This window comes from Hyperolius riggenbachi, chromosome 8 (assembly GCF_040937935.1).
Source record: "Hyperolius riggenbachi isolate aHypRig1 chromosome 8, aHypRig1.pri, whole genome shotgun sequence".
NCBI lineage: Eukaryota > Metazoa > Chordata > Amphibia > Anura > Hyperoliidae > Hyperolius > Hyperolius riggenbachi.
The window spans coordinates 270215877-270240863 of record NC_090653.1 but is presented as its reverse complement, the minus strand read 5'-3'; the positions used below and the strand labels follow the sequence as shown (position 1 = coordinate 270240863).

Below are 24987 nucleotides of genomic sequence, written 5' to 3'. Positions count from 1 at the left end.
AGCACATTCAGTGTGAAAAGGCCCTCAGAAACATTGTCATTTGAATACATATTATGCTGTAATGTCTAACGCATGACTATATTTATTGAAAGAAAAGGCATTATTATAGACCGACCCTTTAACAAATCATGTATTTTCTGCCAGTGCTCTGTTTGCGTTTCAGTGTCAGCAAAAGCCTCTGAGGATTTAAAGTTTGCCTAAAATCTTTGTAATGTTTTTGTGATGATCCCCACAGCAAAAGAATCATGTAGTGTAAACTTTCTTACCTTCTTCCATATTCACGCATCCCAGCTGTCCCTGTTTTTGAAGCAAATCCCTGTGTCCCTCTTTGTTCTTCAGTCGTGCGTCTTTGAAGTTTTGCGCATAAGTCTGTAGAAATAAAATGTATTATTTAACTTCTACGGGTGTGTATACTTCACATGCAAAATACAAATAAGGTTAAGAAAAGAACCGCAGTGGGCGGGATAATGTCTAGCAGCTGTGTATAGCAATACTGCTCTGCAATGCAAATGCCCAATCAATAAGCATATCGTGCAGGCACAATACATGAGCTGAACATACATGCACAACAATACAGAAGCATAACATAAATGCACAATACATGAGCATATCATACAGGCGCAATACATTGGCATATTGTACATGCACAATACATGAGCATATCACATTTCTGTGCAGCCTGGTTGATGCTGTAGCATTGCAGCCATGCACAAGCAAGTCTCCAATGATAGGTAATCATCTCAGTAATCAGGCAGCAACTTATACAGGAAGCATAGATCTCAGCAGCTGGTGCGTTTGAGGTAATCCACGCAGGCCCAGAGTAGTGTGCAGATAGTGAACAGGCTACAAGTGGCTGCCAGTCCGCCCACCGACCACGGCTCATGGAGTCTCCGACTGACATATGGTGCATGCACCCGCCCATTTTCCACTATAGCCACATACAGAATACCACAAGGACCAAAAAACAGGTTTACTATAGCAGAAGTTCTATTATATCTGGGTTTACTATACCAGAACAACATGTGTTGTTTTGATCCTTTAGGGCCCGTTTCCACTGCAGCCGCACGCGTCTGAGAGATGCGTGGCGGCACTTCCGGATCTGCGGTTACGCTGACGAATCCCATGAGCCGTACCATGCATGGCTATGGGATTCGCACAGATTTGCTCCATTACTCTCTATGGCAGAGTTTTCCCGTGCGATTTGCCTGCGGGGAAACTCTGCGGATTCGGCCCGGTTTCCGTGCAAGTGGAAACGGGCCCTTATGGTTTTATCTATGTGTTTTGTGGATAAACTATAACTTTTAATGCAAAAATGAATGACCTGATTTATGATCTACCCTACCTTAGCTACCTTTTGTTTTCAACCATTTATCCTTGAAAAAAATCCTTTTTGCCATATCTTTGAATAATAAAACGGGTGACCAAGTGGTATGCCAATCACTACTTTCCAACTGATTTTTGATCACAGAATGATTGGTAATCAAGCTATTATCAGCCCATGGGGATGATTCACTAAACCGTGCCAACTCATAGCAGGGCCGCGCTAGAGTTTTGTGCACGTTGTAAACCATTGTACGCGTTATAATGCACGCAAAATGCTAGCGCGGCAGTTCTATGAGTTTAGTGAATCATTCTCATGTATGGCAAAGTATTAGCCCATAATTACGATATCAACTTCAGATCGAGAACATCTCTAAGGGACAGTTAGTGATATGAATTATTCAATGTACTCTGCTGCAGAAAATGTGCCAGCAATATACTGTGTAAATACATAGTACTAGTCAGTTTGGTAAAAAAAAGGCATTTGTCGATCAAGTTCAAGCATGAAAAAAATAATTATGAACAAAAAATGAGGTATGTTTCTGGCCTGCATTCTCACATAAGTTAGTTGATCTATTAAAGCGGACCAGAACTCTTGCACAGCACACAATGAAAAGTCTTCATTCCACACATAGTATAGTTGCTGAAAAAAAAATCACTTCATCAGCAACTGAGAATAGACTACAGGATAACTCTGCTAAGGCAGCTCTGCATAAAATAAACATCGTGGTAATACTGCTGTGCACAGACAGCGCACGGCAGTATTACCTTTATTTCCGGTAGCAAGTACTGTGAGTTACGCTGTTTGCGTGAAACGTGGTACTTCAGTAGCGCAACCATTCCTACAGTAACATGCATAATTATTATTATTTTTAGGCTTTCCACTAATTATAATGCAGTTTGTTTGTTTTTTTTACAAAGGTTATCAGGCTGTAGCTAATCTTTTAAAGCAGAAATGAAGTTTTGAGTTTAGTTCCAAATAATGGTATGGTATGTGAACCCTACTTAATGGACCTTACAGACTAAAGCTTCTTACACTCGCCTGACTTAAGTCGGCTGAGGCGGCCAATAACGACCATGATCAGGCGTGTGTACTACAGCCGGTGTAATGCCGATTTATGCTTCGTATCGAAACATGCTGAAATTGGATCTGGGCATGTGCACCAGCACTTGAGCTCAGTTTGCCTGATATCCTTCCGCCGGCTTGTCGATACTAACTACTACTAAGCATCCCATAGAAGCAGGTTAGGAGAGGTTGTAGGTTAGTGTTAGGAGTAGAAAAGGGAGGTTAGCGTTAGGAGAACAGATGGGAGGGTTAGTGTTAGGATAGGAGAGGGGGTAGAGTTAGGGTTACGAGGGAAGAAGGGTGAGTAAGTTAGGCAGACCGGTAGCACATACCGATAAAATTGCATATTTAGACACCTTGACTAATCGATTGACGCTACCAGATTAGACCAGGTAGTACATTTCGACAAAGTAGGACAACTCGGCACTACACCGGCAATACCCGACCCCCAACCCGTGAGCAATCTGCCGGGTGGATCTACTCACCCCCAGCGACACTGATCCCCTGCTGATCCGATTGTTTGCACCATTCCCTCTCCCGCTGTGTGACGCATGTGTACAGCCTAGCAATGTCACATAAGGGGATCAGGTCCTGATCCCTGACAGGCGACATCCAGCAAAGTTGAATATGCACCTTAATCCTATCTTAGGCATGACTTATGTGACCATGATAAAAATTAAACTTTTAATGGGCTTAGAGTATTTTAGCTGTGTATTCATTGGTGTAGGTATCACTTTTACATGAACTTAGAAGGGTATTTTTTCTTATCTTGCAGAGGACAAGCTGTGGTTACATCCTATGCACCGTCTTGTTGTCCGTTGCTGTCCTGTTGGCAGTCACCGTCACCGGAGCCGTTCTGTTCATGAACCACTACCACGCTCCTTCTACCGAGCCTCCGCCAGTCATCACCACCAACATGGAGGACCCCAACGCTCTGGTCACCATAGAGAGAGCGGACAGCTCTCACATCAATATATTCATCGACCCCAACTGCCCAGACCCCGTACCTCGTCTGGAGGGTCTTCAGTCTTCTCTGCTGTCTGCCCTGGCGGACCACGACTCTGAGCTGAAAGTGGCCGTAGGGAAGGAGAGAGCTTTACTGTCAGGATTGGCAGACCAGGTGTCACAGATGGTATCCCAGGTGTCCCGGCAACGAGCAGACTGGGAGAGCCTGAGAAAAGGACAGAACGGGCTGGTATCGGAGCTGGGAGCACTGCAGAGTGAGCAGGGCAGACTCATACAGGTATACTATAGCATTCCTTGGTGGTGATGTGAGAAAGCAAGGGCTAAAAGCTGTATAATTTGTTTTTACAAAAGTTAGATACTCACCTGTGGAGAGCTAAAGCTCTGGATCTCATAGAGTCTTCCTTGTCCTCTTTCTATGTCGACTTTCCAGTGCTGTCCCCAACTCCCCGGTTCAAATTTTCCACCTCCGGGAGCCCTCAGAAGGCTTTGGAATTATTTGTGTCCTCGAGTGCTTCCAAAGATGGGCCGCTCCGTACTGCGCATGTGTGAGAGCATGCTTGTGCATGCATAGTCTGGAGCTGCACGTCTTTGTAAGCACTTGGGGAAAAGAGTGCTTCCGAAGGCTTCCAAGGATCCTCGAAGGCGTATTTGACTAGTTAGTACATGCAACAGCGGTAACAGTGCTGGAACGAGTGGACCGTGGGAGGACCAGGGATGCTCTATAAGCCTTCCCTCTTCTTTTTTTTGCTTCATGTTTACTTTAAGTTGTGTGTATGAGATGTATTTATATACTTGTAATAATGTGAACACTGAAAGACAAGTTAAACATACAAAAAATATATATACAGTATATTGTCATGTTCCCCTGCTAGAATTGCCATGCTTTCACCAAAAGTACTGCAATATAGCCATGCCCTACCGCACAAGTATTGCCATGTCCCTTCACAAGTACAGCCATGAGCCCCCACAATTACAGCTATGTACCCCCCACAAATATTGTCATTCCCATCTTACCAAGTACAGCCATGTGCCCCCACAATTAAAACTATGTACCTCCCAGAAGTATTGTCTTGTCACCCCTTACAAGTACAGCCATGTGCCCCCACAATTACAGCTATGTACCTCCCACAAATTCTGTCATGTCCCCCTTACAAGTACAGCCATGTGTCCCACAATTAATGATACATACCTCCACAAATATTGTCATGCCCATCTTACCATGTACAGCCATGTGCCCCCACAATTACAGTTGTGTACATACCAGAAGTATTGTCATGTCCTTCACCTCTTACAAGAACAGCCATGATGAGTAGAGTTGGGCTGAACCTCCGATTTTAGGTTCGCGAACCGGGTTCACGAACTTTCGCGGAACGTTCGGTTCGCGTTAAAGTTCGCGAACCGCAATAGACTTTAATGGGGATGCGAACTTTGAAAAAAAAAAATTATGTTGGCCACAAAAGTGATGGAAAAGATGTTTCAAGGGGTCTAACACCTGGAGGGGGGGCATGGCGGAGTGGGATACACGCCAAAAGTCCCCAGGAAAAATCTGGATTTGACGCAAAGCAGCGTTTTAAGGGCAGAAATCACATTGAATGCTAAATGACAGGCCTAAAGTGCTTTAAAACATCTTGCATGTGTATACATCAATCAGGTAGTGTAATTAAGGTACTGCTTCACACTGACACACCAAACTCACCGTGTAACGCACCGCAAACAGCTGTTTGTGTAGTGACGGCCGTGCTGGACTGGTGCGCACCATGGCGAGAGTGCAGGTTTTGGTGGCGTTACAGCCCATATGGTCGCCTGGCTGATGTAGCTGAATGACAGAACAGTGACTGTCCAGCTGATCAAATTTGGTCTGACCACAATGAAGCAACGACCTTATTATCTTTTGTGTGCCCCCCGAGACACTCATCTAGGCGCCGGTCATTGCTTCATTGTGATACGCAAGCCCCTTCACCACGGCAAGGTAATGATCACGAAGGGGAATGGGCGCATGTACATGCCTTTTCTTTTGTTGTTGCAGCTGCCCGCAGTGCAGCCAGAAATTAGGCAGTCATGTACACGCACCAGAAAAATTATTACAGCGGCCGCTGCTAGCAGCGGCCTAAAAAATTCAGCAATCCGCCTGGAGTCCCGGACCCTGTTGGTGGTGGCGGAGAAGGTAGTCAAGCGGCCTGCAGGCAGACATGCTGTGTGGAGGGACAGGCCAGGCAGCCAGTCACACGGCGTGCAGGCAGAGATGCTGTGTGTGCGGGGACTGACTTAGTCTTGGGGCGAGCAGCAGCCCTCCGGGATCCATGCCTCATTCATTTTGATAAAGGTGAGGTACTTAACACTTTTGTGACTTAGGCGACTTCTCTTCTCAGTGACAATGCCTCCAGCTGCGCTGAAGGTCCTTTCTGACAGGACGCTTGCGGCAGGGCAGGAGAGAAGTTGGATGGCAAATTGGGACAGCTCTGGCCACAGGTCAAGCCTGCGCACCCAGTAGTTCAAGGGTTCCTCATCGCTGTTCACAGCAGTGTCTACATCCACACTTAAGGCCAGGTAGTCGGCTACCTGCCGTTCCAGGCGTTGGTGGAGGGTGGATCCGGAAGGGCTACGGCGAGGCGTTGGACTAAAGAACGTCCGCATGTCCGACATCACGAGATCGCTGGAGCGTCCTGTCTTTGACTGCGTGGACACGGGAGGAGGATTAGTGGCAGTGGTACCTTGCTGGCGTTGTGCTGTCACATCACCCTTAAAGGCATTGTAAAGCATAGTTGACAGCTGGTTCTGCATGTGCTGCATCCTTTCCACCTTCAGGTGAGTTCGTAACAGGTCCGCCACTTTGTGCCTGTACCAAGGGTCTAGTAGTGTGGCCACCCAGTACAGCTCATTCCCCTTGAGGTTTTTTATACGGGGGTCCCTCAACAGGCAGGACAGCATAAAAGACGACATCTGCACAAAGTCGGATCCAGTACCCTCCATCTCCTCTTGCTCTTCCTCAGTGACGTCACGTAAGTCAACCTCCTCCCCCCAGCCGCGAACAATACCACGGGAAGGTTGAGCAGCACAAGCCCCCTGCGACGCCTGATGCGGGTGTTCTCCTGCCGCCGTCCCCTCCTCCTCCTCCTCCCCCAAAGAAACACCTTGCTCATCATCCTCTGAGTCTGACTCATCTTCTGCACACGACTTCTCTTCTTCCTCCTCCTCCCCCCTCTGTGCTGCCGCAGGTGTTGAGGAAACAGCTGGGTCTGATGAAAATTGGTCCCATGCCTGTTCCTGCCGTAACGGTTCCTGGTCACGCTCATTCGCAGCTTCATCCGCCACTCTACGCACAGCACGCTCCAAGAAGTAAGCGTAGGGAATTAAGTCGCTGATGGTGCCCTCACTGCGGCTCACCAGGTTGGTCACCTCCTCAAACGGCCGCATGAGCCTGCATGCATTTTTCATCAGTGTCCAGTTGTCGGGCCAGAACATCCCCATCTTCCCAGACTGTTTCATTCTACTGTAGTTGTAGAGGTACTGGGTGACGGCTTTCTTCTGTTCTAGCAGGCGGGAGAACATGAGCAGGGTCGAATTCCAGCGAGTCGGGCTATCGCAAATCAGGCGTCTCACCGGCATGTTGTTTTTCCGCTGAATTTCCGCAAAGCGTGCCATGGCTGTGTAAGACCGCCTCAAATGCCCACAGAACTTCCTGGCCTGCTTCAGGACATCCGCTAAGCCAGGGTACTTTGCCACAAATCTTTGAACAACTAGATTCATGACATGTGCCATGCAGGGTATGTGTGTCAGCTTCCCCATATGCAAAGCGGCAAGGAGATTGCTGCCGTTGTCGCACACCACGTTGCCTATCTCCAGGTGGTGTGGGGTCAGCCACTCATCCACCTGTTTCTTAAGAGCAGCCAGGAGAGCTGCTCCAGTGTGACTCTCTGCTTTGAGACAAGACATGTCTAAGATGGCGTGACACCGTCGTACCTGGCATGCAGCATAGGCCCTGCGGAGCTGGGGCTGTGTAGCTGGCAGGGCCGGGCCGAGGCATAGGCTGGAGAGGCTCCAGCCTCAGGGCGCAGTGTAGGAGGGGGCGCACAATTCATTCAGTTGTCATTCCTAATTGTGTATGAAGCAGAAAGAAATAAGAAAAGGGGATACATAGCAGTAACTGCAAGCCAGATAACTAGATATTAAGGTGTTGGGGAGGTTGTGGGCCCTGTGGCCCTCTTAGTCTAATAGCAATTAGTGTGTGATGGCTGGGGTAGGAGGGATGGAGGGGCGCACTTTGGTGTCTCAGCCTTGGGTGCTGGAGGACCTTGTCCCTGCTCTGGTAGCTGGAGAGGAGAACTGCCACTCAGCCAAGGAGGAGGAGGACAGCTAAGAGCATGTAGCAGGAGGAGAGGAGGTGGCAGGAGGCCTGCCTGCAAGCCGTGGAGGTGTCACAATTTGGTCCGCTGCGCCCTGCTTGCCATCGTTCACCACCAGGTTGACCCAATGGGCTGTGTACGTAATGTAGCGGCCCTGCCCGTGCTTGGCAGACCAGGCATCCGTGGTCAGGTGGATCCTTGACCCAACGCTCTTCGCAAGAGATGACACCACTTGCCTCTCAACTTCACGGTGCAGTTGGGGTATGGCCTTTCTCGAAAAATAAGTGCAGCCTGGCATCTTCCACTGCGGTGTTCCGATGGCCACAAATTTACGGAAGGCCTCAGAGTCCACCAGCCGGTATGGTAACAGCTGGTGAGCTAACAGTTCCGCCATGCCAGCTGTCAGACGCCGGGCAAGGGGGTGACTGGCCGAAATTGGCTTCTTCGCTCAAACATTTCCTTCACGGACACCTGACTGCTGCTGTGGGCAGAGGAGCAGGAAGCGCTCAAGGGCAGAGGCGGAGTGGAGGAGGGTGCCTGTGAAGGTGGAAGGGAGAAAGCGGCAGAAGCAGATGATGCACCTGAAGGAGGAAGAGGAGAAGAAGGGTGACTTTTCTTTTGTGTGCTGCTGCTGCTTTTGCTCAGGTGGCCATCCCATTGCTGTTTGTGCCTTTTCTCCAGGTGCCTTCATAAGGCACTTGTCCCTACGTGAGTGTTGGCCTTTCCACGGCTCAATTTTTGTTGGCAGAGCGAACAGATGGCTTTGGTCCGATCTGAGGCACACACATTAAAAAATTTCCACACCGCTGAGCCACCCTGGGATGTGGGCACTATGGGGACCTCAGCAGCTGATGCTGAAGGGCAAGTTGGCTGGCTGTACATAGGTGGCGATACATGGTGCCGGACACTGCCACCAGCTGTTTCTGACGAAGAGCTGCCCCAGCTTCTTTCAGCAACTTCTCTCCTCCTACTACTCTCTGACTCCCCCTCTGAACTGTCCCCCTCTTCATCTCCTCTATTGGGAACATACAGAGGATCCCTATCATCGTAATCATCCTGCCCAGCTTCGCTTGCCTCAGACAAATCCAAACATGCACCATCAGTAGGTCCTTCATCCTCCTTACACGTTACATCCATAGTGTTGCCGCGTAACTCAGACATATGAGCTGGTGAAAATTCATCTGGCTGTAACAACAATGGCTGTGCATCAGTGATTTCAACACTAAATAATTCTTGCGAAGTGTCAAATGCAGCGGAAGTGGTGCTAGTAGTAGCGCTGGTGGCTGAGCAAGATGAGGTGTTCTGTGTCGCTAAATACTCAACCACGTCCTGACAATCTTGGGAGGTGATGAGACGTGCCTTCTTCCGAGCACTGTACTGTGGGCCAGGTCCACACGAAATTACATTTACACGACCTCGCGCAGACCTGCCGGGTGGCCTTCCTCTGGCACTACCTCTTCCTCTACCTGTTTTGTCCATATCGGGTATGCACGGAGTGGTATATCACACTGCGTGCACTCACGTAGGTAGGTGGGTTCACTTAACTGCACAGGTATGCGCACTGATGCGGTGGGTTCACTGAACAGAACAGGTATACAGTGGCGGGTTCACAGAACAGGTATGCAGTGGCAGGTTCACTGAACAGAACAGGTATGCAGTGGCGGGTTCACTGAACAGTACAGGTATACAGTGGTCGGGTTCACTGAACAGAACAGGTATACAGTAGCGGGTCCACTGAACAGAACAGGTATGCAGTGGCGGGTTCACTGAACAGTACAGGTATACAGTGGTGGGTTCACTGAACAGAACAGGTATGCAGTGGTGGGTTCACTGAACACAACAGGTATGCAGTGGTGGGTTCACTGAACAGGTATGCAGTGGTGGGTTCACAGAACACGTATGCAGTGGCGGGTTCACTGAACAGGTATGCAGTGGTGGGTTCACAGTACAGGTATGCAGTGGTGGGTTCACAGAACAGGTATGCAGCCAGGAACAAGCTAAGCCTAACTAATCTTTCCCTATGAGAGACAGTCTGCAGCAGCTCGCCCTACTCTCACTAATGCAGGCACACGAGTGACCGTAATGGCCGCCGCTGCCTGCCTTATATAAGGGGGGTGGGGCTCCAGGGGCTAGTGTAGCCTAATTGGCTACACTGGGCCTGCTGACTGTGATGTAGAGGGTCAAAGTTGACCCTCCATGTGCATTATGGGGCGAACCGAACTTCCGCAAAGGTTCGCCTGCGGGACGCGAACGCGAACCACGGAAGTTCGCATGGAACCGTTCGCAGGCGAACCGTTCGGCCCAACTCTAATGATGAGCCCCCACAATTAGCTATGCACCTCCCACAAATTACACACATCCCACAAATATTGTCATGTCCCCCTTACAACCACAACCATGTGCCCCCACAATTACAGTTATGTACCTCCCAGAACTATGTCCTGTCACTCCTTACAAGTACAGCCATGTGCCCCCACAATTATAATTATGTACCTCCCAGAGGTATTACCTTGTCTTCCCTTACAAGCAGGGGTGCTCGGATACCCCTTTTCAAAATCCGAATTGATCTGGATCCGGATATCCGGATCGGATATCCGGATCCAAACTTTTGGGTATGCGAATAGAATCGGATATCCGACCCCAGTATCCGGGATATCCGGGCGGATTCGGATATCTGGATAGGGAAACCGGAAGTGGCCTTTAACCACTTGCCGACCGCACACTCATACCGTGCGGCGGCAAAGTGGTAGCTGGAGGACCAGCGACGCACATCTGTGTCGGCAGGTGCCTCCCTAATTAATCAGGAAAGGGCGCTTGCGCGAGCGGCCGTTTCCTGTGAGATCACGGAGCAGGTCTCCGTGAATAGCCTGCGAGCCACTGATCGCGGCTCGCAGACTAAATGTAAACGCAGGAGACGTTTGTCTCCTTTGTTTACATTGAACGGTGCTGCTGCGCAGCAGTGCCGTAAGGCCGATCGACGATCCCCGGCCAATCAGCGGCCGAGGATCGCCGCCATGTAACAGAGGACATCCTGTCACTGGCTGCACAAGACAGATAGCGTCCTGTGCAGCCCAGATCACCAAGGGGACAGGGAGGAGAGGGAGGGGGGGAATCTCGCCGCGGAGAAGGGGTTTGAGGTGCCCCCCCGCAACATGCCAGCCGGCAGGAGCGATCAGACCCCCCCTGCACATCATCCCCATAGGGGGTAAAAAAGGGGGGCGATCTGATCGCTCTGCATGCAATCTGATCTGTGCTGGGGGCTGCAGAGCCCACCCAGCACAGATCATAAAAAACTACGCTGGTCCTTAAGGGGGGGGGGTAAAGGCTGGGTCCTCAAGTGGTTAAATTGCTTCTAAAACGTTTTTTAAGGGTTAATGAGGCATGTAGCATCATGTTTTTTTTTTAAGTGAAACACAAATTGATGATGTGGGGACTTAAAATCCCCCCCCCCCCCCCCCAAAAAAAATGGCTGTCAATTAACATCAGGACCAGTGGCGTAGCTAAGGAGCTGTGGGCCCCGGTGCAAGTTTTACAATGGGGCCCCCCAAGCTCTCTATACATAACAATTGATATGGTGCACCAACACCTGCCAATGGTAACTACAGTGTCAGAGGTGCAAGAAGGGGATGGGGAACAGTTTGTTAATGATTACCACTATTCAAAGTATCTATAGAAGTGATTATTATGAGCACAGGACCAATAGAGAGCTAAAACTGTAGTTGAGGGAGGGCCCTTCGGGGCCCCTCTGGCCCAAGGGCCCCGATGCGGTCGCTACCTCTGCAACCCCTATTGCTATGCCCCTGATCAGGACTAGGTTCCAGACAGCGGTCGTGCAGCCCACATTGTGTCCAAAGTCCATCCGCACATCTGGGACATGACTGTTTTCAGCCCAGACACCTACAAAAAATGATGCAGCAATTGTGTTTTGAGTTAAATGTAGGTGGTATCAGCACAGCAGCAGTGGCCTGTGGCACCCTGGCGGTGTGAGCAGCACAGGCAGCAGGAGCAGGGCAACGCAGCAGCAGCAGGTGTAACGTCTGCCATGAGCATGCCGGATGTGGCACTTGGCAGTGGCACTTTGCACTTTGCACGTGGCACTTGGCACGCGGCACTTTGCACGCGGCACTTTGCACTTGGCGCGTGCCAAGTGCAAAGTGCCACGTGCAAAGTGCCAAGTACAAAGTGCCACATGCAAAGTGCCAAGTGACAGTCAGACAGCAGAGGAGAAGACACTAGTGCACACTAACTGTCACACTGGCACTGCTCACAGCACAGCAGCTCTGTAGTAAGCTAACACAGTAGTACTACTACTCTAACAACTACTAGCACTGACTGCAGTACTACAGTACTAACTACACAATAACACAGTAATCCTATTCCCTAACCTAACCTATACTGTAGCTAAGGCTAGCTGGCCAGCACAGCACACACACAGACACACAGCAGCTGCAGCAGCCCTGCAGCACACCCTCTGACTGTCACTCACTGAATGAAATCAAGCTAGTTGGCTGCTACCTAATTAACAATATAACAATAGTGTAGTGATAGTGAAGGGGTTAATCACTGGACAGCTTTAGGTTTATCACTGTATACAGCACTTGCTAGGCCAGCAGCACTGGAGCATGTCTCTCAGTGAGCATTCACAAGCAAGGACGAGATTTCTCACCATGGCAGCCCTCCTTATTATACAGGGGGGCCTGGCCAGGGTTCCTTTCTGTGATTGGGTGCCAGGGTTTAGGCTGGGAGCCCTCTGATTGGCTCAATGAGGTCAGTTGGGGCTGGCCAGGGTTCCCTTCTGTGATTGGTTGCTAGGGCTTCTGCTGGGAGCCCTCTGATTGGCTCAATGATGTCATCTCCTTAGTTGCAGTGTTCGGATTCGGATATCCGCCGGATATCCACGGATGTCCGGGTATGCGACCAGATATCCGCGGTTTGCTATCCGGATTTGCACAGAAATACGGAATCCGGATCCGAATCGGATAGCTAAAAAAAGGTCGGATATCCGGGTTACCCGGATATCCGGAATCCAGATGAGCACCACTGCTTACAAGTAGAGCCATGAGTCAGCACAATTTAGGGTGACCATATTTTGATTTCCAAAAAAGAGGACGATCACAACAGCGTGTGCGCGTGGTCATGGGTGGGGCCAAATATACAATACAAGACCTTAGCAGTGTGCTGTCCAACTTCGGGGGCATGGAGGCAGTGTTGCCAACTCATCCCTTTAATTACTGACACATCTAAGTTATACAGGTTCTGGGGCTACTTACACATAATCAATGCCTTACCTGCATCTACCTAGCCACGAAACCTGTATAATTCATATGTGTCAGTAATTAAAGGGATGAGTTGGCAACACTGCATGGAGGGCCGGTTTTTTTTTCCCAGACCACATGGTGGTAGAGGGCCAGCCGACCACAAAATGCAATCAGATTCGCAGAAGATTTCCCTACAAAATGCAATAAAATCACACAGGCAGGTGACAAATGACAATCATGGTGAGAACTCCAGAGAAGAAAACCATGCTAGTTAAGCACAATAATTTAGTATTCTGGCTGAACTGGATGGCTGGATGTCTTCTGTTCAACCTAAAAGTGTAACTGCTGAGAAAAGACAAGAAACATGCAGTACTGAACATTTTGCCATTCATTTGCCCATACTGAAAGCTGGATATCTCAGTGATTTAACTGAACACTTTGGGGTTAATTTAAGCTAACAAAGGTGTTTGTGATGAAGTGCAGAAAAACAGGAGGCCCTGCCAGTCTCTCACACAAGTCAAAAAGCAGCGCTCCTGGAGTCTAGGGACTGTCAAAAACTTTTTTAACGCCTTATCCACACATGCAGTCACTATAACAATCGGGAGAAACCAGACAGATATTTGCCCAGGGACCCTCCAGGCAAGCTCTGCATCATGCTGTGTATATTTACAAGCTTGCCTGCCCTCTAATTGCACTTTTATCAGCTAGCCAAGTGTTTCACATTGCCTTACAACAACAAACCTGAATACACCAGACCTGCCCTAAATCACTGAATGAAAGGCTGCCTGGGGGGAGATTGCCCCCCTTCCCCCTGGCCAGTCTGCTGACTCACACACTGAACAAAGTGGCTCTTCTGCAGCTCGGCTGCTCTGTGTCTCTTCACCCGGACATTTCAAAACCCCGAGAGGACGGCCCGGACAGGTCATAAAAAGTGGACCTGTCCCGGGCGAAAGAGGACGCCTGGTCAGCCTAGCACAATCAGATCTATGCCCCTTTGTACAAGTTTTGCTCAGGCAACTCAAAGTGCTCCAAGTCCTTTGGCTACACAGCAGCGGCACTTTTAATGGCCTGAGGAATTGGGCTTGTAGCCACGAAACGTGATGCCTGTGCAAATAAAATCAACTTTACTTTATCTAATTAGTGTTATCCTGTTTTAAACAAAATTCTCTCTATCCTGGGTGCCTTCACTCTTGTTGTACTACAGTGGCTCAGCCATCTGCAGTAGCAATTATCTTTTCCAAGGGTACAGCCAATCTCCATCTAGCTACACCTGGAATGCCCGAGTGGAGATGGGTTATATATCTCCATGGGCTTCTTGTGATGGTCGCCCCTTGCTGCAGCCCACCTTTGTGATTGAATTGCTTTTTCGCTAATTTCTCCAAGACTAGTGACATATTGCGCTATTGGGCTCCCGTTGTCTCTATGTGTTTTTTTTCTCTAAGGTGTTTGTTCACCTCATCCTCGCTTTAGAAAGCAGTGAGAACACTTCAGAAGCACATTTTCAAACAAGATTCAGCATACACGGCTGCTGGTTTACAATCAATTTAGGCACACAAGAACAGCTTACAGTGCGATCTGTGGGGTTATGTAGCTAGAATCAAACATGCAAGTATATGGCATTACATGTCTGGGCCCTAATGTAAGATACGTAAACATACAGAGCTGGATTTACCATAAGGCATTGTAGGCACGTGCCTACAGGCGCCTGATTATGGAAAGGTGTCTCACTCCCCTCTCAGAGCGCCTCCCTCCTTCCCTATGCAGAGTCCTGATGAGAGTGTAAATGAGAGGTTACTCACTCTGCTCTCAGCAATCCACTACCAGATGTCCCTTCAGTCAGGGGCACTTCTAGCTACCTAATACTAGTTGGGAGTACCACTAGCTACTTAATATTGAGGGTACTTCTGGCTACCTAATAGGCACCTGTAGCTACCTATGACAGGTAAGGGAAGTAAGGGAGAAGTGATGGCTTGGCCAGCCAGCACACTGGCTGTGCAGTTCGGCGGGGGTTCATGGAGGTGTCTAAGGTGTCAGGACATCTGTGCCTTCAGACTCCCGTGAGGTAAATCCAGTCCTGTAAACACACTAAAGCCTTTGTACACAGACCGTTTAAAAAGTGTGAATGCCTTGGGCCTCCTCCTCCACCATGGCAGGTTCACTTTTAGTATTTGCATATGGCGTGTGCTTATGAATGTAATTAAACACACAATGTGCGTGGAACGTTGGGCCTCTGTTCCATGCATAATAAGCCGAGAGATGGCATGATCTATGAGTACAGATATCTTCTGGATCAGCTTCACACACAACACATGGCAGCCCTGGCGCGGTGCGCACACAAACACATCGAGGCCAACAAATATCTGGAACACCAATCTGGTCCACGATGAGGAGCGAGCGCCAGATCCCCCCTCGCTCATGCAGCTTGCGTCGGAATAGAACGCCGGGGCCCAGGATGCTTCGCATTGAAGCTTTTTCAATTAAACACGTTGGCAGGTCTTATATGGGGAAGCGGTGGCTCGTCTACAGGCAGGAGCCACCATACCATGAAATACTCCTGCAGCCTTTATGACTGCATAGATCAGCGTCGATCGGGCGTGTCCCTGCAGCTGCTGCTGCAAAGTGTTGATCTTGGATTCAGTTTTTCGAAGCCCAGCCATAGAGGTTGGGTTATGGCAAAGCATAGATGTGGTTGTGGTTTTGCAGGTGTAGAAAAGAGCTGAAAAATAGAAATAGACCACCACCAATCTTCTGTTATAGGGGGGAATCTGCCAGGGCTTCGCTTTGTTGTCAGTTGTAGACTGCCATGGTCAGTATATATTGTACCTTCATAAAGCTGTATTCAAGATCAGTATAAGGCCTCTTGCACGCTACGGGCTCGCTTCACCAAAGTGTGATAACTGCTATCACAGCAGTTATCACGCAAGCTGCCGCGCGCAAGCACCGTTACAGCGTGATAAGCGAAGGTTTGCGCTTGATCACATGCACTTTTCACGTGAAAACCTTCGCTTATCTCACGAAGTAACATTGTTTGCGCGCTAACCTTTGCGCGCGGCAGCTTGCGTGATAACTGCTGTGATAGCAGTTATCACACTTTCGTGAATCAAGCCGAACATGCGATTCTGATTTTTTTATCTGATCCGATTTTTGATTCTGATTACAAAACGTACTACATGCTGCTACGTTTTTTAATCAGAATTTTTAATCAGAATATAAAATCGCATGTAGTGTACAAGAGGCCTTAGGCTGGGTTCACATATGACATAGCGTGAAAAAGAGCATTTTATGCAGGTGTGTGTGCGATTTTGTAATGCATTTTTGGTGCGTTTGCGGTTTTTTAACGCAGATGCGTTTTTCATGCCTTTTGTGTGCGCTTTAACGTGTTTGCGGTTCTCTTAGGTAAAATGCATATACGTTTTGTATGCGTTTTTATATTTACATTTATGCAAATCACTAGGAAGACAACAGGAAGCGGAAACGCATCAGAAATCTTTATTTTTAAAAAAAAAGCATACAAACACAATACATTGCGTTTCCATTGACTTTCATTATGTGTGTTTTGGCAGCTATGCTGCATAATATGCAACAAAAACCAGTGTTCTCGAAACGCATACTGGTGCAGGTCTCTGCATTTTTTTTTTGAGTCCCATTACTCAACGCTAGCGTTTCTGCTATGTGTGCACCCAGCCTTAAGTTTTCTCCCTTCCTTCTGGTATATTTATGGTACCTCCTCATTATTTCTACAACTTAACTACTCAATCTAATAGTAGTGTAGTCACTTAAAGAGACACTGAAGCGGAAAAAAAATGATGATATTATGATTTGTATGTGTAGTACAGCTAAGAAATAAAACATTAAGATCAGATACATCAGTCTAATTGTTTCCAGTACAGGAAGAGTTAAGAAACTCCAGTTGTTATCTCTATGCAAACAAGCCATTAACTTTCTGACTAGTGGTGGAGAGGGCTGTTATCTGACTTTTATTATCTCAACTGTTTTCTTTTTCTCTGCTAGAGGAGAGGTCATTAGTGCACAGACTGCTCTGAAAGAATCATTTTGAATGCTTAATGTTGTGTAATCTGCACATATTATAGAATGATGCAATGTTAGAAAAAACACTGTATACCTGAAAATAAAAATATGAGGATATTTTCTTTGCTGCTAATCTTCTAGTAATTATTCATAGTACACAACCAATTCATTATATCATATTTTTTTTTTCGCTTCAGTGTCTCTTTAAAGAGGAACTCAATTGAAAATAACATAATGAAAAAAAAAATGCTTAATTTTTACAATAATTATTTATAAATCTTTCCTCTCCCTGACAATTATCACATGGCGACATCTTTACTGCTGGCAGGTGATTCTGTGGAAGGAGATGATGCATTTTTGCCAGTTGGAAACAGCTGTTATTTCCCACAATGCAACAAGGCTCCCACAGTGTGATGACAGAACCGTGGCCCTGACATCCCACTTTGGGAGGGGTTTCACCACAATATCAGCCATACAGAGCCCCCTGATGATTTGCTTGAGAAAAGGAAAATATTTCTTACGAGAAAGGGGGTCTCAGCTACTGATTGGGATGACGTTCAATCCTTGGTTTCGGTTTCTCTTTAAAGGATACACAAGGTGATATGTGATATGATTTGATTTAATGTGTATGTACAGTGCCTAGCACACAAATAACTATGCTGTGTTCCTTTTTTTCTTTCTCTGCCTTAAGAGTTAAAAATCCGGTATGCAAGAGACTGTCCAGATCGAGACTGGGTTGGACTATAGCGTAACCCTAACTGATAATAAATTACAACTGTAAAACACTTTCCTGACAGAGAAATGGCTTCTGAGAGCAGGAAAGAGATAAAAATGGTCAATAGGTCATAGATTTTAGTTCTGGCATATCTTTATCCCTCAGAAAAATAGATAGATGGGTCATCTTATACCATGAAGGGTTAATGACACAAAGCCACCAATTTTTTTTTCAGTGGCGTCTCTTAATATAGTAAAGCATAAGGGGAGGGGGGGTGGAGCCCTACATTTGTAGAAACTCAATTCCCAGGGGAATACCCATTTACAAGGGGAACAAGGGGACAAAAACCTTTGGGGGTTGGGAGTTGGCAAGCTGGATTTTTGTTGTTGCTGTTTTTGTTTTTATTCTCTTGTCTTACAAATAAGTAAAATATCTCTTGACACCCAGCGCATGCAGGTGTGTCCTCAGTGCTGTCAAAATGTTCACTGGCCATCAGGCTGTATTTGATAAATGTGCAGGTAAGCTGCCTTCTCTAGAGGGCGACGGTTGGCAATATATAGAGGAACAGACATGCACTTGCCTTACTTCCTCATTTATTTCTATGGAGGCATGCCCAACTACAGCAGCAACTAGGTGCAGGTCTAGATTTAGTGTTTGTGCGAGGGGAGGGGCCGGTTAGGGTTAGGAATCAGGTAGGGTGATTGTGCGGGGGGGGAGTGGTTAGGACAAGGCATCAGGAAGGGTGTTTGTGCAGGGGGGAGTGGTTAGGACAAGGCATCAGGATGGGTGTTTGTGCAGGGGGGAGTGGTTAGGACAAGGCATCAGGAAGGGTGTTTGTGCGGGGGGGGGGGGGGATGGTTAGGGTTAGACATCAGGAAGGGTGTTTGTGCAGGGGGGGGGGGCAGTTAGTGTTAGGCATCAGGAAGGGTGTTTGTGAAAGGGGGGGGGGGGTTAGGACAAGGCATCAGGAAGGGTGTTTGTGCAGGGGGGGGGGGGTTAGGACAAGGCATCAGGAAGGGTGTTTGTGCAGGGGGGAGTGGCTAGGACAAGGCATCAGGATGGGTGTTTGTGCAGGGGGAGTGGTTGGGACAAGGCTTTAGGAAGTGTTTTTGTGCGGGGGGGGGGGGGTGGTTAGGGTTAGGCATCAGGAAGGGTGTTTGTGCAGGGGGGGACAGTTAGGGTTAGGCATCAGGAAGAGTGTGCAGGTGGGGGGAACAGTTAGGGTTAGGCATTGGTAAGGGTGTTTGTGCAGGGGGGGGGGGCAGTTAGGCATCAGGAAGGGTGGTTGTGCAGGGGGGGGGGGACAGTTAGGGTTAGGCATCAGGAAGGGTGTTTGTGCGGGAGGGGGGGGGGCAGTCAGGGTTAGGTATCAGGTAGGGTGTGTGTGCGGGGGGGGAGTGGTTAGGATTAGGCGTCGGTGGGAGGGTTCAGTGTAAGAGTAGGGTTAGGTTTAGTTATAGTAAAAAAATGTTATAATCCTTCTTTACACTTTAATTGTAGAGTATCAGTAAATTTCCCAATATACTACTATCGGCTTTCCTTTTGTTAGGTATGCCTAATACACAACCTTTGGGGAGTAACACACAGACACAGTAGGAGATTTGTAATACGGAGACTTTTAGCTGTTGTCGAGGGGTGGAAGAGGACAGAGCAGGGACAAGGTCCTCCAGAACCCAAGGCTGAGACACCAAAGTGCGCCCCCATTCCTCCCACCCCAGCCGTCACACACTGATTGCTATTAGACTAAGAGGCGCCACAGGGCCCACAACATCCCCAACACCTTAATATCTAGTTATCTGGCATGCAATCACTGCTATGTATCCCCTTTTCTTATTTATTTCTGCTTCAAACACAATTAGGAATGACAGCTGCATGAATTGTGCGCCCCCTCCTACACTGCGCCCTGAGGCTGGAGCCTCTCCAGCCTATGCCTCGGCCCGGCCCTGGAAGAGGACCTGCGGTGTGAGCAAATAAACTGCTGACCAGCTGCATGTGCGCTGATGCTGTAAGGACCGCCCCACCTAAACAATTATCCAAATGATATTTGAAGTGTTCCTCCTCCTATTACATAGACACTAGCGGACTTGTACTGGATACACTTGTAAAGCAGATAAAGATGAGACAGACTGTATGGCGTGTGGCCAGGTTATTGCTTTACAGATTTTCATGCAGTCTTTACAGACTATTCATTTTAAAACAAGAGGAACACAATCTAAATTTATCATTTGAGTGTTTTGAAATTGGTTTCTTCCCGACTCTCCCATTTCATAAAACAAGAGGAAAAACTAATTGAGAGTAACAACTAATCGAACATTCTTGTCAGTTTTCTGAAATCAAAAGTGCATGAAAGGATCATGTGAAATGTGTGGAGCCCGCAATAAGGATGGTCGGACATGCTGATTTCCGATTTTCGAGTAGAACTTTTGTCAATTTTTTTTTTTTGCATCCTCTGATTGGCCAAATACTTCCGATTTCTGGGATTGGGCTCAAATTACTGAGTTGTGGTAATCCAGTATTTACACAGAAATCCGAGTTCTGTTTTCCGATTAGTGTTTTTTTGTTCATTTTTTTGCATTCTCTGATTGGTCCAATGCTTCCGAGCTCTGTGATTGGGTTAAAATTACCGAATTGTCGTAATGCGGTATTTCCACAAAAATCTGATTTCCATTTTCCAAGTTCCGATAGGAGATACGGATTTCCGATCGGAAATGTGAAAATTTAAATTCTGCGAAACCCAAATAAGCATCCCTAGCCTGTAGTAGTAGTTTGAGGGCCCTTTTACACTTAATGCCTTGCGTTGAGGTGTGTTGAGTTGGCAAATGCGATGCAACTCAACGCATTAAGTGTAAAAGGCCCTCAAGTACACCTGAATTGGCCAGGTTGTTTGTTTTCTTACCTGGCCTTCTTCCCGCCCCGGTAGTGTATCAGGTCACTCAGCATCCCCCAGGTCCCTTTAGTTATGCTGCTGCCCACTCCAAAATATCTGCAATTAGATCTTTAGATGCAGCCACTGCACATGCTCAGTCCTGACCAGGCCCGGATTTACCTCACAGAAGCCTATAGGCACAAGATCTCCTGGCACCTTACACTTTGAACCCCCACCAAAAGCACACCGCAAGTGTTAGCTGTCACTTTTCCCTTACTTTCCTTGCCTGTCATAGCAAGGTAGCTTCAGGTGCCCCTTAAAAGCATTAGGTACCCAGAGTTACCGTCAGTATTAACTAGCTAGAGGTGACTCTGACTGAAGGGAGATCTTGTCAGTGGAATTCAGAGCGCTAGATGAGAAACCTCTCATTAAGGGTCCATTCCCACTAGAAAATCGCAAAACACTAGCAATTACCGCTAGCGTTTTGTGGGCGTGATTCTTCCACGATAAACGCGGAAAAATCAATGGACAAATTAGTGTTTTGGGAGCGATCGTGATTAGCGGTTCTATACATGCTAATCGCGATCCCTCCAGAAACACCATCAAACCGCTGCAGGTAACACGTTTGCGATTAGCGTGATCGCGGCAGTGAGAATACTGCACTAGGCTGGGACAGGAGTTTTTAAAAAAACTCTAGCAGTTTGTGGTTAGCGGGAATCGCGCAATTCCCGCTTAGGTGTGAACTGGCCCTTACACTCTCATCAGGACTCTGCATAGGTTAGGTGGGATGGAGGCACTTGTGAAGGAGAGTGAGCCGCCTTTCCATGAGCAGGCGCCTGTAGGCACATGCCTACAGTGCCTTATGGTAAATCCGGCCCTGGTCCTCCTGACCATGCACCTCTTCAATAACGCACCCATGACCTAGAGCGTTCTGCGCTCGTCTGGCTCTCAAGAGAATTGTACTGTACAAGCATGTGCAGAATGCTCCTGGTCATGAGAATGAGATCTAGGAGGTGCATGGACAGGCAGCTGTAGGCAGTGAATCCACCACCTGTTTTATGATCCTACCAGGTGTTGGGAAGCCCTCAGTACAGGCAGTTGGGAGGCATCCATCTCATGGAGGCGCATCTCAGTGCGGCCATATTCTCTCAGACAGTTATTTGCGCATATATAATGTCAACCGTTAGCTAAACCTAACCCTACTCTCACACGGAACCCTCCACCCTGATAGCTAACCCTTACCACCCCTCCACCCTGCACACACACAGACACCCTACCTGAAGCCTAACCCTAACACCCCCCCACCCCACCCCACCCCCCCCCCCCCCCAACCCCACCCCCCCCCCCCACACACACACACACACACATACACGCAAAGACACCATACCTGACACCTAACCGCACCGCCTTCCCCTGCACACGACCCTATTGACGCCTAAACATAACCCCCCCCCCAAGCCTAACCTTAATCACTGCCCATGCCTAACCTTAACATCTCCCCCACCGCCAATCACTATCCTCTCTCCCCCCTGCCCCCCCCTTTGCTGCCAATCGTTGCAAAAAAAAGAAAAGTAATTTTTCTTTAGGATGCCTATGTCGTCCAGTGAAATCGCAGCATTGAGCGGTAATTTGGGCACCCGCTAATTATTGGGTGACACTGGCGCCCAAACTTCCGCCATTAGCGGGTGCCCAAATGTCCTGTTTCCATTTTGCACTCCCAGATAAACGCACCCTAGCCTATATGTAATTAACTTTTTCTCCTGAGTTTAGTTCTAACGGATATTTTCCCACCTTATCAATAAAATACATGTTAAGCCACCAGCAAGCAAGAAAATACTCAGAATAATTTTGACAGTACTTTTCACTTACTTTTGGTATTTTTTAAACTGTATAGTGCTGAAAAGTTATTGTATTTTTTGGACTATAAAGTAATTGTGTCTTATAGTCCAAATGCAGGGAGTTCCTGACTTGTGATCACCTGCCAATATGAACCTCCAACCTGCCACAATGTCGGGGACTCCATGTACTGTGCCCATGCAGAGGAGGACATAGGAAAAATGAGGACACAGGGACAAACGGACACAAGGGGGGTGGGGCACAAAGGGGCATAGAGGAGGACACAAGGGGGACAGAGGAGGACACAGGGAAGATACAAGAGGTACAAGGAGGCATGAGGTACAAAAGGGGCATAATGGATGCACCAGGTTTAGTATTTTTTTCCCCCTGTTTTTTTTCCTCTAAACCTAGGTGCGTCTTATGTTCAGGAGCGTCTTATAGTCCGAAAAATATGGTACCTTAACCACTTTGGCAGTATGGACGAGCTCAGCTCGTCCATAACCGCCGCAGGGCACCGCTCAGGCCCTGGTGGGGGAGCGATTTTCGTAATTTTGGTGGGGGCTGCGTAAATTTTTTTTTAAAACACGCAGCTAGCACTTTGCTAGCTGCGTGTTGGGGACGATCGCAGCCGCCGATGTGCCTCTACCTGCCGCGTAACAGGGCCCCCCCCCCCCCCCGAGACCCCATGCGCAACCTGGTCAATCAGTGCCAGGCAGCGCTGAGGGGTGGATCGGGACTCCCTGTGACGTCACGACGTCGATGACGTCATTCCGTTCATCGCCATGGCGACGGGGGAAGCCCTAAAGGAAATCCCGTTCAGAACGGGATTTCCGGATGGGCTTGATCGCCGGCGGGGATCGGAGGGGTGGGAGGGACGCCGCAGGGAGGGGGGGAATCATGTAATTAGCGCTAGGCTAGCTACATGATTTAAAAAAAAATGCAAAAAATACTGCAATAGAACGCCAGGGTGGTTAAATGTAAGATGAAAAACTATCTCCTAGGAGAAAACTAGGAGAAAAGATAAAAAAGTGAATAACATAAGGGCACCTGTGTCAAATGCTAACATACATGAGCTTACAAAGTTTGCTATTGCAGCTGGAAGGTGCTCAGCGGTCAGCCAATGGAAGGCTGAGCTGCGCGCTAAGCGCACAGTTTAGATATCAGTGTGAAAGAGCTCTAATGGAAGTAAAAAAAAACGTATTTAAGAAATAAACGGGATGCAAATTTTTGCTCTCAAACACACAATGAAATAATTGAAGGTAAAGAGGCGCCCTAGTTGAAATAAAAACATCTAAAAACAGCTTAAAATCGAGGAAATAATATGAGGTTGTTTACCTCAATAACGAAATCCTTGTATATGACAAAAGATTTTTATTTAGCACAGGCAACGCGTTTCACGGGTCCAAGTCCGCTTCATCAGGCCAATAAAAGTGCCAAATGAACAAGTCGATATGACAAAGGGAGTGTAACGATTGTGGAACTTTCTCCGTGATCAACGCACAACGCGTGCGCTGACACGGCGGAAATCCTCCACAAGCGTGTATTTGCAGGCACCCAGCAAAAGGTGCTACGCACCCGTAGAGGGAAAATTCCTGTCGGCAGATGGCGCTGGGGAGTGCAGAGGAACCAATCCTCTGTACCTCCACAAATGCCAGACAGGAATTGTACGAAGCGCAGAACGCAATTGCAAGAGAGGCGATTGCGAATGAGACGAGCAAAGGGACAGGTTGTATGTGTGTGCGCCAACCTAGTCGCCACCCCGCGACAGTGCACACACAACAGCAGATATGAAACAGGAACGCGATCGCGAGAGGTGCGATCGCCAGACGTGACACAAGGCAGATCAGAACAGAATATGAGGTTAGCAAAGGCACAGCAAATAATACAATGAGGAGATACGGAAAATAACAAACGCTACCTAACCGCGAACACCACACTCATTCGCAACAGTGCACGCGGTTATGCGCAGTCTCCACGTGATAAGCACAATAGAGACAAGCACGCCTAACTAACCATTGACAGACAAACATGAAACAGAGGACGCGAGCGCTTGCTTAACGGTTACCTCACCGAGCCTACAGCAAGCGTTCGTAACAGACAAGACAGACACACGAAAACAGGGACAAGGGAGAGATACGATCCACAGCACTAGCGAGAAGCGAGTGCGATCCAGGTACAGAGAAGCAGAACAGAAGGATCCACAGCACTAGCGAAAAGTGGCTAGCGCGATCCCAGGAGACAGAACAGAAGGATCCACAGCGCTAGCGAAAAGTGGCTAGCGCGATCCAAAGAGACAGATCAGAAGAGATAGCTGGTAGCAACCGCTGCACCAGCTATACTCCAAGAACAGAGATCAGAACCATTTCCTGTCGACCACCGTTGGGACAGGACAATGGCAACAGAACAAACAAACAGATAAATCATCACAGGGAGCATTTCAATTTTTTTCCCTGCAAGGTGCTGAGACACCCCCACTACACTACACAATGAAATAGCACAGATGTGCCACTAAAAGGAAGAAACATAAAATAAACCTGGAATCCAAAACTAATAAAAAATGGGTAAGACGAAAATCTCATGTGATCAAA

The 24987-nt window shown here is 48.1% G+C and overlaps 1 protein-coding gene across 4 annotated transcripts in view; it reads left to right on the top strand.

The window, feature by feature from the left end:
• Window positions 1-24987, top strand: part of FIBCD1 (fibrinogen C domain containing 1) — a 392313-nt gene that overhangs the window by 294583 nt on the left and 72743 nt on the right. For all 4 annotated transcript variants that reach the window (XM_068248850.1, XM_068248849.1, XM_068248851.1 and 1 more), the window contains exon 3: window positions 3162-3629. In XM_068248850.1, coding sequence (XP_068104951.1) covers window positions 3162-3629 — 468 coding nt within the window. The remainder of the gene's footprint in view (window positions 1-3161; window positions 3630-24987) is intronic.